Here is a 16,141-nt window from a genome sequence, read left to right on the forward strand (position 1 = left end):
GCAGGGAAGCTTAAAATTAGCAAACCACATAATTGAAAATTACACACAAAAAGGATCAAGAAATCCCGGACGTTGCACAGAGAATCTGCAGTGGAAGCCCGAAACCACAAGCAGAGAGTCAGTGAAGTACTTCAGAAATGGTGTGCTTCACTGGGCCCCACAGCCGCATCCGTGACGAGGGAATGCTCGCAGACGAAAGCCTCACCAGGAGCCACTTACTTGCTTTGCCCCCGGCTTCTGCTCCATGGGCGTCATCCATAACATCTTAGCCTCCTTCTCGTACTGGCAGTAATACTTGACCCACGAGATGCCCAGTGCCCCTATATCAAGTCAAAAGTTGGACAGAATTAATATAAACTGCTTGAGAGGCATGGGGCTTTTCCCTCAACATTTGTGTACAACACCTGGTATAAAAGAGCCTTGAGGAGGGTCCATTCAGACAGGGCCTGGACATTCCACCTGGGGGGTAGGGGATGGAGTGCAGCCCCCCTCAGGTTCACACACTCCATCCTCTATCCCCACCCCACCCCCAGCTGTAGGAAGAAAATCATGCAGGAACCAGGGCAGGATCTACACTACTGCTTTATGACAGTTTATAACCGTTTTGACTGTTCAGGGCCAGGACACATTTCATATACTGTTTTCAAAGTATTTTCAAAGTGTTATATCCTGCTTGGTGTTGATCTGGCTCAGGAGATCTTGCACTTGGTTGCTGCAGGATTTCGAAGGCCTGCAAGATCTAATGTACATGAAGGATAGGTTCTGTTCCTTGGTTTCATGTTCTGATTACAAAGGCAACTTGCAATAGATTTAACCAGGCAGATGTAATGTTTTGCTGTGATTAAAGGAACTGATGGCAGCGGGAATGGGGGATCTGGCATGGAAGATGAGAGGGAGGGAGAGCCATGACTTACTCCTCATCTCCCCCCTCCCTTGGTTAGGAGATCAAGAATATTAAGCGGTCCCAGGCCTTCCAGGGGAATCTGGATTGACAGGTTGCTATCCGATAGCACCGTTCCTCCTAGATATTTATTTATTTTTATACTGCTTCTCTTTTTTTCTTTTTTACAATGCCAAAGTGGTTTACAATATCCACTTTAGAAAGATAGCCTTTGCTAGGAACAGGCTTTCTGTTAGAGTTAATGTAAAAGCTACAAATTAGAGCTAGCAGGATAAGTCTTACAAACAAACGTCAAATACCAGAAAAATTATGGGAAAGAGGCAATGAAAAGTGCTGAGACCAGGTTTTAAGGAAGGAAATCAATTAAGCACGGATCGTCCTGGAAATTAAAGGCCATGCAAAGAGCAGATGTGTCAGGCAAGGATTGGGGCGGGGGGAGAGATGGAAAGGGAGTGGGGGGGCAGGGGGACAATGGGCTTGTGGATAAGTGTGGGCTTTGGAAGTGTGAACTTTTAATGAAAGTCCTATCAGTGACGATTAGACTCGGCTCCAATATAGAACCTCCACGCTTGCTATAGCCAATATGCAACTGAACACCAGCTGCTGAGAGTAGGGCAGGCCTATTACCTTCAAGCTTCCCAGGGGCATATAGGTGGCTACTCTGGGGGAGGGAATGCTGGACTACATGGAGCTTTGTTCTAATCCAGCAGGCATCTTATTATCTATTACGTATCTATTTATTGACCTATTTATTGACCTAAGTATCACTGTCTAATCTTATTCATGTTTATCTGGAAGTCACACCGATTTCAATGGAACTTGAGCTGCAATCCTGTACACACTTACCTGAAAGTTCCATTGAACTCAATGGGATTTATTTCTAATTAGTCATGAATAGGATGGCACTGAGAATAAATTCTAGAAAATAGTTCAAAGGTTTTTTCATTCATTCAAGAAATGCATATTAAACAATAGGGGTGTGCAAAGTGGGTCTTCTCTGCCTCAAAATTCAAGCCAGAGCTCCTTTGAGGCAACTCTCTGCCCCAATTTTGGAGCGCCTCCCCTTACTCCACCCCATTGGATTACCCACTGAAGAAACACCCATGGGACTTATTTCTAATTAGTCATGAATAGGATGGCACTCTTAGTTCCTAATAATTGCGCATTGGTTGAGAATAAATTCTAGAAAATAGTTGGGTTTTTCAAACCCGGGATCTACCACTACTGCAATTTAACTTGCTGCCTTTTCATTGGAAGAATACAAAAGACAAGACTACAGTTGTGTACAGTATGTCATACAAGCGTTTTCATCTTTACCCACTTTCTCCAGGTAACACGCACACACCTTTTGTGGAAGAAATAAATACAGTAGCAACTGAAATATTCCAAGGATGTTTTGTTCTTCTTTCATTAGGAGTAGTTGAAAAACTTTAACCTTTTTTGAATTGCACTCATGCAGAGGAGTACAAGATTTACCTGAACCTTATATAAAAATGGTCTCTGATGAAATGTTAGTAGCTCCCATATGCAATACCTGAATAGTAGTTGCTTTATATAGCTGGGTGACCTGAGTTTCCAGGACGGTCAATATTTGGAAATCAGCCACTGTGAGCTGCCCAATCATTCAAAGGGTGTTCCTGATTGTTCGGGCCAGTCAGGGGTCCAGATTCGTTCTCAAGGAGAACAGCCTTCCACTCACCCACACACATCTGTGAAGTTTTTGGCTTTGTATCAGCAGGATTAAGCCAATCACTTCACAGATAAGGTGGGTTTTGATATTATCTCCCGTGGCTACAAGAAAGCAAGTTACAGAGTAGAGATAACTAAGTAGGGCAGCTTCTGAGCTCTCAGCCAACTACATGTATGAATTTAATTTTGGGTGCCAAGTCGTGTTTGCAAGCTTGGCCAGAACCCTGGGAAGAGCGTCCTCCTGTGCTGATTGGAAGAGGGTGGGATGGGGATTTGGGGGGCTCTTTCTGAAATGCTGCAGGTTGGAAAGGAGGGGAAATATATCACCAGGATAACGGTTTTCATCCTGGGAAACATTTCTGGTGGAGTGGAACTCACGGTTGAATCTGGAAGAGGTGGATTTTGGAAGTCACTTACATTTCTCTTGTGAATATAGGTAACCCTCTATGGTCGGCTTCCCAGGCAGCTTGCAAGTCAGGGGAGCTTCTTTCATCCTTTTCTTGAGGTCTTCCAACTCTTCACGTGTACTGGTGAAGTGATTCCTGGTCTGTTGAGGAATGACAAAAAGGCTGAATTTGGATTTGAAGTCATGAAGGCAAACCCCATCCTCAGTTACGCTCTACCACATAAGAACCACCTTGCTGGATCAAACCAAAAATCCACCTAATCCAGCTTTCTGTTTTGTACCGAGGCTCACTGGGTGCCTCTAGGAAAGAAACGCTAGAGGCATTCGGGAGGTAGGTTGCTTCTGAAGAGAGAGGTTCCACTGAGCTAATTCAGTTTCTCAGTAGCACCTGACTTATCCTAACAGTTACCAAACAGCAGAAATTTGCAATTCTCTTGATTGCCAGAAATAAGCATGGACAGATAATACTGCTCCAAGAAAGGGGAAGAGGATGGGTCTGTCAGGTAAAGAACTGCCAAGACAGGAATCAATAGTTCTGCAGAAAACACAGAAGAGCCATTCCAAGCAAATACATTTCTGGGAGGCAGCAGATTCCCTTTATGTAAACCCTGGGGTAAATATGTAGATTAATAGCCATTAAAGTGGCTGTGAGAATTATGGGATTGCTTTCTCGAGAAACATTTCTGCAGAAGAGAAGAAAGACTGGAACGTTAGCAGCTAAACTCACGTTCTGCAGGCTGAGTTGAAGCTGTTGTTTATATGGAAGGAAATCCTGTGTCAATTCCACCGTCAAGTTGTTGCAGGTGAAAAGGCTGTGAAGGAAAGCCAGCACCTGTGTAGGGCGAGGGAGGGGAGAGAATCAAGTCACATTTGCTGCATTAGAAGCCCATTTGGACATCCAGAATCATGGCAGGTACTTCTGGTCTGCCAAGTCACACAATGACAAATCAAAGTTTATTTCGACATTTGTCAGATAGGATTGATTGATCACTACGTTGAACAGATCCTCCATTTTGGGCATGTGTAAAGCACAGGAAACATTCCAGGTGGCTTTGGACATGGTGTGGAAGTATGAGCACCTCACACCTCCCCTAGCCAGGCTTCCATGGCTTATCCAATGCTTTGAAATGCATAGATCTCCCTCTGGCACCTGGAGAATGTGGACTGTCTGCAGATTTCAGACGAAATGAAGAAGTGCAAGGAAGATGGGGGCCCATGTCGCATCACTCCCAGTGGTTCATAATCAGGGGTTGTGTCTATGAAAAACTTCCTGACTGTTAGAGCAGTACAACAGTGGAATCAGTGACCTAGGGAGGTGGTGGGCTCTCCCACACTAGAGGCCTTCAAGAGGCAGCTGGTCAACCATCTGTCAGGGATGCTTTAGGGTGGATTCCTGCATGGAGTCCACCCTATAGACCCCTTCCAACTCTACTATTTTATGATTCTATGATAATTTGTATGAACAAATCCTGTCAGACTAATCTGATCTCATTTTTTGATCAGGTATCCTCTATTGAGGACTGTGGGAATGCTGTGGACATAATATATCTTGACTTGAAATTTTTCCTGATGCCCAGCCAGAGTCTGACTTCCTGTAACTTGAACCCATAATTCTGTGTCTTGCACTCTGGGGTACTATCAACCTTGGAAAGCATCTGTCAGAGAAGCTTTAGGGTGTATTCCTGCACTGAGCTGGGGGTTGGACTTGATGGTCTTATAGGTCCCTTCCAACTCTACTATTCTATGATTGTATGATTTAGGAAAAAGCAGGGTCTTTCCGGACCCAAGTGCAACCTTGGGGTGGGGAGAGGGAGTGGTTTCAGGATGAGGATGGGAGAAAGCAACATGCTTACAGGCTCCACAATACTGAATTTCTTGCTCTCCTGTACTTCTTGGATCTGGTACACATATTCCAGGGAAGATTCAAAGAAAATGTGCCGCTCTTTATCCACCTGCCAGTCAGCCTGCATGAGAAAGGAAGAGGGATGTTATGTGGCACACTAACATTACATTTATGGAAGACATAAATGCAGGAGCGGTTGAGAGCTTTTATAGTTGTTTTTAAAAAGAGGAAAAACAATTCAGCTTGCGTTTTGCGTCCCCACCCCCCACAAAAGATCTAAGTGAATGAGCTACATTAGTCGGATTTCCTATTTGCACCTTATTTTAACCTCAGAGTATCCATGATGACATACAAACTGAAACGCTGCTCCTTGAAAAGAAACAATACTGTATGAAAGTACTGGAGCTTTAAATGAGTTTTAATGTTTTAAAAATGCGAGGAAAAGCCCTCAGCCGCTTCGCCTCATAAAGTTAACTTAAGTACTTGCAACCCTCACACGCCTTTCTAAGTTCCTCTGAAGTACTGACACCCTTTGGAAAGCAGCCACCTCTCCTGGGGGGATTCTCTCTCGACTCACCTCCATTTCCAACCACTGTTCTTCTTTTCCTCCTCTGCCTCAGTCGTTCTCTCTCTTTTCTTTTATCTAGAGCATATCTTGGGGAATTCTCAAGAGGGGAGGGTGGGTGTGGTCTGCATACAGCATCTCCAGGTAAAGCTAAGAAAAAATCTGGCCTCAAACCCTGGAGAGTCGCTGCTGCCAGTCCATGTGGACAATACTGGGCTAGGTGGACCAGAGGCCTGAGTCAGTATAAGGCAGCTTCCATTGTTCCTAAGAACAGAAAGCTTAAATAAAAACAGAAGCTAAATTTGGGTGTGGGTGTGTGGAGGGGAGATAAATACTGCTCACTTATGCAATCCTGCGTATCTCTACTTAGAAGTAGCTCAAATTATGTTCAATGGTGCTTACTCCCAGGAAAGTGTACATAGGGGAAGTTACTTTTGTGGGGAAGTTTGCAGTATATTTACAGAGAAATGAATCTGGAGTTGTGAGTGTGATACTGCAGGAGAAGTAAACTGCCTACCTGGAACCTATTGGAAGTCAACAGCTGCTCTACCACTGAGTTAAATGACTTTGAGTTAAATGGGTGAATTTACAGACTGGGTCATAGCCGGCCACATCCCTCCAATGAACAGTCCGCACAGCTCACAGGCGTTAGCATGCCAAATTGACCAGGTGGCCCAGAATGTACCTCTTGCAACTGAGATTCCTTCTTCTTTGAAGACAAATTCAAATGGCGGTCCAACATGGAGTAAAACTTCTCACCATCCTTCTCAAATTTCTTCTTCCGTTCCTAGAGTTGGAGAAATTGAAACAGGATTTTGTAGTGAACTGCAGATAACACTTTGGTTTTTTGTTTGTTTGCTCTTTAAGAAGAGCTGTTGGGCTTCAAGGCTGCCGAATTGGCAGTGCACTGGGCCTGCAAATCCTTGGATGCTTAGTGGTGAAGGAAAAGTACTCTGGCTTGACTCAGAGGAGTCATTATGGATTTCATTTCACATTATCCAGAACTCCTCAGCCTGGATTACCAGAACGAGCCCCGAGCCAAGTCCTGGTTAGGTCTGGACTTCAGCCATCCTCCCAAGAAGCTCAGAACCACAATGTTTTGGTTTCACAACCATCCTGCAGGGAGGACTGGGGGACAGTAACATCCCCAAGATTTGCCCAGCAAGCTTCACAGCCACGTCAGAAGCCTCAGCTTAACATTCTACACAGTACACCACGCTGGTGCCTCTTCAGCACTTGGCCCAGAATACCTTAATAATTAGGGAATTACACTGGGATATGCAACACTGGTTTTCTAGGTAGAAGTGCATGTAAAGCCCTGGAGAGCTTAGATTAGCTGTACACACTGCAAACAACTTCCCCCCACCCCCGGCAAATGCAGGACCCCAACACTTCCTGTGTCAGCAAGTATCAGCCAGAAACAGGAAGTTCAGTGGGCGAGAAGTGGAAATGGCCATACTTTGAGCTGAAGAACTGACACAGAACAATAATCCCAAACAAAACAAAGCCTTGGAAATTGAGCCTGTTGCCAAACCGCAGCCCAAAACCACAAAGGAAGGAGAACACACATGTGGGAAAAGCTACACTGCAATACCTGTGCATGTGTGTGTACAGATCTATAGAAATTACATACAAATGCACACAGTACATATCCATATATATTTTAAAAGAAGAATTATACACTCTTACTATTCATCAGTGCTCTGCAGCACTACATCTATAACATGAGTCAATCATGCAATGTGTCTGCAAAAAAAGGTGCATTAATTATAGTTTCTCCCAAGTTATAGGAAGTAATAGCCCCGTTTTATTTTGCGCTAGACCAATGCATCTAAAGTAGTGTGCTAAGTTCTGGGTGCCCCACTTTAAGAAGGTAGATAAATTGAAACAGGTTCAGAGGAAGGCAGTGAAGAAAGGTTGATGGAACTGGATAAGTTTGGCCTAGAGAAGAGAAAGCTGAATGGGGGACGGGGACATGCTACAACTCTTCAAAGACCGAAGAGGGGAACCTATTGTTTTCAGCTACTGTCCCAGGCAGGACTAGATCTCACAGCCTTAAGTTACAGGAAGGTAGATTTTTGTTCAAAGTTTGGAGAAATCTACTGATGGTAAGAGCAGTTTGACAGTGGAGCCTATTTTCTACAGCAGTGGGAGGGGGCAACTTGTGGTCCTCCAGATGTTTTGGCCTGCAACCCCCATCAGCCCTAAGCCAGAGCTTAGGATATAACACTTTGAAAGAGGTTTGAAAATGGACATTGTTAAAGTTGAGTCTTTGGGGTAAAGTCAACACACTAAAGATTAATATTATACCTCAAATTGTGTATGTCATGCATGGGATTCCTTTACTTATACCTGGCAAATATTTTCAATAACTTAATGCTCAGTTTTGTAAATTCTTCTGGGGTTCTTCCCCACCACAAACACCTTAGAAGTGGGTGCAGCTTCCAATTAAAGAAGGTAGGTTTGGTTTTCCAGATCTTGCTTTGTACCATCAGGCCTACCTATTGGCTTGCTCTGTTTTGGTCTTTTCCAGTTTGTTTAGATTTTCTCCCATGGTTAGTTCTGGAATCCTTATGTTTAGACCCTCTTCCCAAATGGATGACACTCAGTTCTCAACAAACCAGAATAAACAAGCCCCCTCCTACAATTTTTGCTGCTAGAGAGGTATGGCATATAGTATCACGTTAATTACAGTTTGACCCATTCTCTCATGCAAAATTGACTTTATGGGGAAATTCAGATCTAAGAAATGGAAAGAAAGTGTTCTTGTGGAAGACATGGACAGACAGGATCATTTTTACATTGGATCAATTAATAGGTCTGGACAATCGGTATGGCTGAATGGCAATACTTCCAACACTTGCTGGAAAATAGGTTTGGTCCAGCTGCTTTTACAGCTCCAGAGCCTCCACTATTGTTGCAAACACTTAAAGCAGTTGAACAGGCATGTTGACCTACAATTCATCTATATAAGTACTTAGTAACAGTAAAAATATGTTTCCCAAGGTCTAAGACAGGAATGGAATGGCGAATTGGAGTGTCCAATTCTGCCCAATCTATGGATTGTTATCTTAGTGTCTGTATCTGAAGTTTCCACTGATATAAGGCTAGGCCTTATTCAGGGGGGAAAATGTTTTGGGTTTATTGGACTCCACAATGCCTCTTAAATAGGGGTTTGTCTAATCTGAATAACAGTTGGAGATATAACAGACCTAATGCTTCTTTTATTCATATGTTTTGGCAATGCCCAATAGCTGCTGCCTTTTGGGAGGAGATCATAACAAGGATAAACTTTGTATTGAAACAGACTTTAATATGGAACGAAGTGAATGTCCTCCTAAATTGCCTATCAGTTTCTTGGAAGTTAATGCCTGGTCAGCACAAATGGATTTTAAAAGCCCTTATGACTGTTAAAAGTCTTATATTATTACACTGTAAGGATAAATGTACACCTCCCATAATGCAATGAACTGAGGACAACGACGCAATCAACATTTGAACCAGCGCTATATTGATGCCACTGGCGAGTGGCTAAATACATGGATATTTAGTCTGTTTTTCTTGAAACCTATGCATAACTCTCTTCCGTTTTTTATGAATGGTGTATCTGATGAAAAAAATGACATTCCTATGCATGTAATGTATATTGTTCCCCCAGCACACACCATTTGTTTTCTGTTCTGTTTTGTTAAATTCACAATAATAAAAAAAACCTAGCCAATAGTGAGGGATCATGGGAGCTGGAGGTGGAATCATCCGGAGGGCCACAAGTTGCCCACCCCTGATAGAACTGGATTCCTTCAAGCAGAGGCTGGGCAGCTCTCTCATGAAGGGGCTCTAGCAACAGCTTTCCTACGTCGAGCAAGGGGTTGAGCTAATTGGCCTGCGAGGCTCCCTCCAGTGCCACGGATTGTGCTTGGCTTGGTGGGCCACGAGCTGTACAAGCCTGTCTTACCCTAATGGCTGAACTTGGGTTTCCTAGTGTCAGAATTTGAACTGGGGAGAGGCAAAACATACAAAGTCGTGGTCAAACCAGAATGGTAGCCATACATATATGCTAGAAACACATGGTCAGTTTGTATTATGCTCAGTTATGTCTTTGGCCTAGTTCACACAAATAAAAAGAGAGATGTTTAAAATGAGCTGCACCTCTCCAGAAGGTCCCTCCATAAATGCCCTAAACCTGAAGTGGGGAACTTCTGGCCCATGAAGACCTTGTATCCAGCCCACAGACTCCTTCCTTCCTCCCCACCCAAAGGCTCTGTCCACTGTAGGTTCCGCTCTACATCACTAGTATAAATCTGAAGAAACCTTCAGAAAAAGGTTTACAGGTGGGAGAAACTGCTAAGTGGTGCAAAGTGGGTCTTCTCTGCCTCGTAATTTGATCTGGAGCTCCGTAGAGGTGTTTCTTTGCCTTGATTTCCGGACCGGGTCCCTCTATCCGTCTCCTCAAATTACGCGTCAATGAACCGTTCAGTATTCGAGTAACCGGTATTAACAGAAATACTTACAGCCCCCTCTGTTTTAAAGATAAACACATGGAAATTGGCACTGTGACACCTTTTAAAGAGGGCTTTAGCAAATCCCTGTATTCAGTGATTTATAGAGAAGTTTTTAAAGTCTGAACTCAAATGTCCTCTCTCAGGCACATCTTGCGGGGGAGAGGGAAAGTGCTTAGTGCAATAATAAATAAGTAAATATATTAATAAATGCCACAGCAGCAGCAAACAGCTCCCCAACCTCAGAGAGGACAGGAGGCTTGCAGAACGAGGAGGCACCCTTACCCCACTGTGGGTCGGGCAAATTGGAGAAAATCTAATCAAGGTAACAACAACAGCTTCCCTGTAGACTAGGCTACACAGCCTGGAGAAGAGAAGATTGAGGGGAGACATGATAGCACTCTTCAAATACTTAAAAGGTTGTCACACAGAGGAGGGCCAGGATCTCTTCTCGATCATCCCAGAGTGCAGGACACAGAATAAAGGGCTCAAGTTAAAGGAAGCCAGATTCCAGCTGGACATCAGGAAAAACTTCCTGACTGTTAAGAGCAGTACAACAATGGAATCAGTTTCCTAGGGAGGTTGTGGGCTCTCCCACAATAGAGGCATTCAAGAGGCAGCTAGACAACCATCTGTCAGGGATGCTTTAGGGTGGATTCCTGCACTGAGCAGGGGGTTGGACTCGATGGCCTTGTAGGCCCCTTCCAACTCTACTATTCTATGATTCTAAGGAGGAGGACAAGGATGAGGAGCCCCCCGCATCGCTGCACTGGAAGCCCAGCCAGCCAATAGGAGTCATAGTTTAGAGACCCTGCCTGACTCAGGCGTAGAAGCATACTCACTGGTGCCAGTCCAACAGCACTTTCACACTGTGCCTGACTTCTATGAATCCAAGCAGAAAAGTGCAACCAATCAACCAGCCCTGTACTCCCTCTCCCCCCCACCCCGTGGCCAGAACCAGCACAGCAGCAGTCAATGTTTTCCACACCTCATGATGGAATGCTATCAAAGTGTGCTTTATTAATTGTGTACGACTTGTGTGCAATGCACAACCCTAAAACACACAAACATATAAGTACCAGAAGAAGACACTTGTAACTTTGAAGCCAAGTGCTTCTGGGAAGACATCATTATCATCATCATCATCATCGTGCAACCCAGCCCTGTAAGGCGGGATGGGCAGGCACATTGAAGGAAAAAGCTTTAACAGAACAGGCAGGCACAGGCACACAAACTGGGGGTGGAACAGGTGAAACAGTTCCCTCTCTCTCACCTTCTCTCTCTGCAGAGAAACAGAGTCATCTCAAGATCTCGTAGATATCTCTCTCCTCCTCTAAATCTATTTGCAAACAAATGCCCCCATCTCACTCTGCACTGTCTGTGCAAACATAAATCATGTACACTGATGGTGCTAAATAAATAAATAATAAACACTGCGATTGGAGGAGAACAGAACACGGTTACGGACAGAACTGTGGCAATTCCTGACTGGTTAGCCACAGATGTCAATATCAAAGCTACCCCTCACCCCATTCAGCGTCTTCCAAATATGGAGATATTCAATTCAGACACACAAACACACAGTCGAATAATTATGGAGACTTGAGAAGCACTGCTTGGGCGTGTCTCCGCTCTCATAGAATAGCAGAGTTGGAAGGGGCCTACAAGGCCATCGAGTCCAACCCCCTGCTCAATGCAGGAATCCACCCTAAAGCATCCCTGACAGATGCTTGTCCAGCTGCTCTGATATTAATCGATGGGTTTGGAAGTGGCCAATCTCCATTCTGGAAGATCGAATGTTCTGCAGATGTTGGCGGTTACCATATAATCCCGGGGCGGAGTGCGCACCCCTTAGAAACTGCACAACTGAAAGCTACCCATGTTCTGTTAACACCCCCCCCTTCAGCCTGACATGCTACATTCCGTACGTGCACAGTTATCTTCTACTAGGGAAATATTTAACTATATGACCCTCTCACAAAACTATATTCTGAAATGGTGCAGTCCTGGAACACCTTACTCCTCATCTGCTGTTTAGAAGAAAGAACACAAGAAAAGCCAAGCTGGATCAGACGAAAGGCTCATCTGCTCACTCAGTGGCCAGGCAGATGCCTCAGAGAAGCCCATAACCAGGATGGTAGTGCAACAGCATCTCTCTCCTGTTCCACAGCAACTAGTATTAAGAGGTGTACTGCCTCTGATACTGGAGTAATATACAGCCATCATTACTACAGTAGTAGCCATTCTCCTCCATTAATTGTCTAGTCCCATTTTAAAGTCGTTGAAGTCAGTGGCCACCACTACATCTTGTGGTGCTGACTTCCATAGTTCACCTCTGTGCTGTATGAAGAAGTCCTTCCCTCTATCTGCCTTGAATGGGTTGATCCTGGCTCTAGTATGACCTATCTACTTGCACTATAACATCAATAATTTTATGCAGTCTTTAACCAGTAACTGATCCACAAGATCACCTCTCCTCTTATCCCATGACTGCTGTCTTTGCTCAGAAGTCTTTTGCAGGGGACTTTGTAAAAAAAAAAAAAGGCTTTGCTTGTAAGAATGAGGCATTATTTAGGCATATCCAAGAGCTAATTGCTTTTGTGGCAAATGGTTTTCATCAAATATAATTGCAAAGAAAAGGGATAAGGATTTAGGGTGACCATATGAAAAGGAGGACAGGGCTCCTGTATCTTTAACAGTTGTGTTGAAAAGGGAATTTCAGCAGGTGTCATTTGTATATATGGAGAGCCTGGTGAAATTTCCTCTTCATCCCAACAATTAAAGCTGCAGGTGCCCTGCCCTCTTTTAAATCTGGTCACTCTAGTATACCTCCTGAACTTTAACTGGTGTGATGAAGAGGGAATTTCACCAGGTTCTCCATATATACAAATAACACCTGCTGAAATTCCCTTTTCTATGCAACTGTTAAAGATACAGGAGCCCGGTCCTCCTTTTCATAGGGTCACCCTAGATAAGTAGCATAAGAAGACATCTGTTCCACTGCATATTCAGGCAGCAGGCCTCTTTCTAACAAATAAAAACAGCTTGCTAAGAAAAAGAATCAAGCTGTATATTCATCCCCCATTCTAGACTTGAGAAGGCTCTTGGAACAGCTGTGGTTATAATGTATTGGCAGCTCGAAACATGTCAGATAGATTTTATTCAGCCTGATCCACAAACCAATGCAGTGCAAATACTTGGATTTAAGCCATCTGAGGCCCTCTGGAAATCAGTAGAACCAAGACGTCCTGTTGCAGGAGGGGCTGATTGCTTCCTTCTTGCACTCATTACTAAAGCACAAATTGCGTATTTTTCCCATGTGGAAACAGCCAGTGGAGATGCCAGCGTTATTAATGCCTGGAGCACAAAGCTTCAGAGCCAATTGGCTATGGCTTCTGCCGCCTCTGCCTTTGCCCAAACCGCCTCGGATCCGTGATTCAGGGGTCCGAATCACCCCAATCCGCTTCGGATTCGGGGTTTGGATCCGAGGCAGTGCACAGCCCTAGTCTATACAAGAGGGATGCTCTCTGGAAGCCATGGGAAAAGCCACCCTAAGCTTCATTCCAGCTTATTTAGATCGAAGCACCGGAGCAAGTCTTAGCGGTCACAACAGGAGTGGTCTGGGCAGCTGCAGCAGCTTGAGATAAAACCATTCTCCAGGCAGTTCCTGGCGCACCGTCTGCTGCTGATAAATTTTGGAACGGAAAACGGTCTCTCCCTCGAAAGTGGCTCTGATCCAAGATTTGGTGTGGGGAACTGAAGAGCCAAGTGGGGAGGGGGGAGCAGCGAAGAACTCATTTAACCATTCCAAAATCAATTAGGGAGCTCTGGAAACCCCATCCAGGAGGGAGAAAAATCCAGATAAAAGTATTCCACATAAAATGTACTGAAGGTGAACTACTTAAGGCCAGAATAAATGAAATCTAAACCAGCACATTTACAACACCAAAAATAACAAAAAAAACAGAAAGAGAGTCAGCACAATTACAATATGCAAACCTCACTGGATTTAAATTGTACTAAGGCAGAATTAAATGGGACATGGGATCAATACTTAGGACTGAAGACAAATTAGTATACTTTATTCAAAAATTATTCCAAAAATGCAAGAACAAAGACAATCTGATAATAACCCTACTAACTTGATTTCTAGAATAGCTTCTTGAAAAATAAGTTAATTTATAGTAACAAAATAGGGTATGTCTGTCAGCATCATAGCACCAACAGGACTCTAAGGATGTGTATCTCAGGACTGTTTTTTAAAACATGTTAATTTGAATGAGTTTAGAGAGCAACCCTATGGCCCCTAGACAGTGTCTGGCGGACCATAGGGTTGTTCGGATTCTTGGATCCGAAATTGGGGTCCGAGCTCCTCGCCTCCTGCCCCTCTCAGCTGGCACAGAGAGGAACGTGCTGAGGTCACAAAAGTGACCCTGGAGGGAAGGTCACGGGGGCATTCCCATGGGCAGAGAGGGGAGGGGACTGGGTAGGCTGGCTTACAGGAAATCCTACACACACTCCCCAGACTCCTCCCCCTCCCTGACACCTCAACTAGATGGTCAAAAAGCCTGTCTAGCTGAAATGAGGAGCAGAAGGCCATCCCCACAGGATGACACCCTTAAATGTTTTTGAAGCCTGCAGTATCTTCTTCAGTCACCAGGTGGCAGATGTCCCTAGCCAGCACATAGTTTTGCCATCAATACAGTTTGAAGCCAGTGGGAGGGGGAGTCCAAGGGATAAAATTATAGGACTGCCCCCTATAAAAGGGGTACAGAATTGCCATGAATAAAAAGAACAAGCGCCAAGCAGAACACATATGGTGTGAGCTGCTTAGAGGTACGGGAGTTTCATTAGGGAGACCGGAGTCTGGGTTCTTGCTAAGCCACCAAGTTCACTCAGTGAACTGCAAGTTATTTAAAGGTTAGTTGCCCTTAAATATGCTCTTATCTGTGATCACTGATCAGAGAGAACAGCAAAAGAAGCTTGCGGCCAGTCAAGGTACGTCTGGGGCAGCACCTGGCCTGCAGGCTGGAGGTTGCCCACCCATGCTAATGATAGCCAAATGGGACAATGGCCCATATGCACCACCTTGAGCTCCTCTTTTTTTTAACCAATGACGTGTACAGTCTAGCCCATATAAAAGCCCATTCCAAGTTTGTCCTTGATCATGTTGCAGCACAGCCAAGTGACAGAGCCGAGGGCTTGCCTGAGGCCCCCACCAGGGTCCATTATATTATGGGAATTTCTTTAACAGGGCTGAACACAGGCAGCATAAAAAGTGAACAAGAGAGATGCAAAAACTGCTACTGTGAAAAACGAAACTATCACAAATGATTCACACACACACACACACACAAAGGGCAACGCTTGTGCACAGATGGAGACTGCTGAACATTTCCCATCTTTTAAGGGGACGAAAGCCTCCTCAAATCCCAGCATGAACACTAGACCAGAACACTGCATAGACTTAACACCATTTGCACGATGGCATTTGTTTTAAAAGTGTATGTCTGGGTGTGGAACAGAGAGGGAGGCTGAACGTTGAGCGTTATTGTCTACGACGTGGTATTCCTTAAACGTCAAGCAATCCAGATGGTCTGGGCTGGATCCAAAGACAGGCTTTCGCCAAGAGGTCTCCGTTTCAAAGCTGGTCCAGAGCCAGGGGCTTTAGAAACGCCTGCTTACTAATGTGGAACCTTGACTTTTTGATACTGAACAAGGGAGGAATAATTTTTTCCATCTATAAGCAGCATGTACTGCTTACAAAGAAAGTTCCCCCCATTTCTGCTTTTTTTTTAATGATCTAGATCAGATCTGCAGCAGGAGAGAGAATTAACACACCCTACCCTGCAAACTAGGGACCCTATCCAACTTGGGCCCCTGTGCTTACTCTGGGGTAAAAAAAAGACAAAAAACTATATGGTTTGGGTCCAAATCTCAGAGAGAAGAATTCAAGCTGCATCTTACCCCAGATAATGCTCATCTTCCACATGCTGGGCTTTGCTTTTTCATGGGTTGGGAAGGGGGAGGTATTCAATGCTGCAATTCCCAGCTTGAAGTTTCAAGTGATACCGCCCAGCAAGAGCTTCATCACATGAGGAGTTCTCTTAAATAAGACTCAAAACTTAGACGTATGAAGTTAGAGAGTTCTGAGACTTATTTAAGCCTCCAGGTCCTTTTGTTTCAAGACAGCAAAGATGGAGAGAATGAAAAACAAGAAAGAAGGAAGGGAAATTTC

General features: G+C 44.4%; 1 protein-coding gene across 2 annotated transcripts in view; it reads right to left on the reverse strand.

Annotated features, from left to right (window-relative positions):
• OPHN1 (oligophrenin 1) overlaps positions 1-16,141 on the reverse strand; it is a 99,798-nt gene that overhangs the window by 39,309 nt on the left and 44,348 nt on the right. For both annotated transcript variants that reach the window (XM_063141853.1, XM_063141852.1), the window contains exons 5-9: positions 6,090-6,191; positions 4,850-4,960; positions 3,724-3,828; positions 3,008-3,137; positions 220-320 (exon numbers count right to left, since the gene is read on the reverse strand). In XM_063141853.1, the coding sequence (XP_062997923.1) occupies positions 220-320; positions 3,008-3,137; positions 3,724-3,828; positions 4,850-4,960; positions 6,090-6,191 (549 nt within the window). The remainder of the gene's footprint in view (positions 1-219; positions 321-3,007; positions 3,138-3,723; positions 3,829-4,849; positions 4,961-6,089; positions 6,192-16,141) is intronic.

Source organism: Elgaria multicarinata, chromosome 15, assembly GCF_023053635.1.
Source record: "Elgaria multicarinata webbii isolate HBS135686 ecotype San Diego chromosome 15, rElgMul1.1.pri, whole genome shotgun sequence".
In the NCBI taxonomy this organism is placed as follows: Eukaryota; Metazoa; Chordata; class Lepidosauria; order Squamata; family Anguidae; genus Elgaria; species Elgaria multicarinata.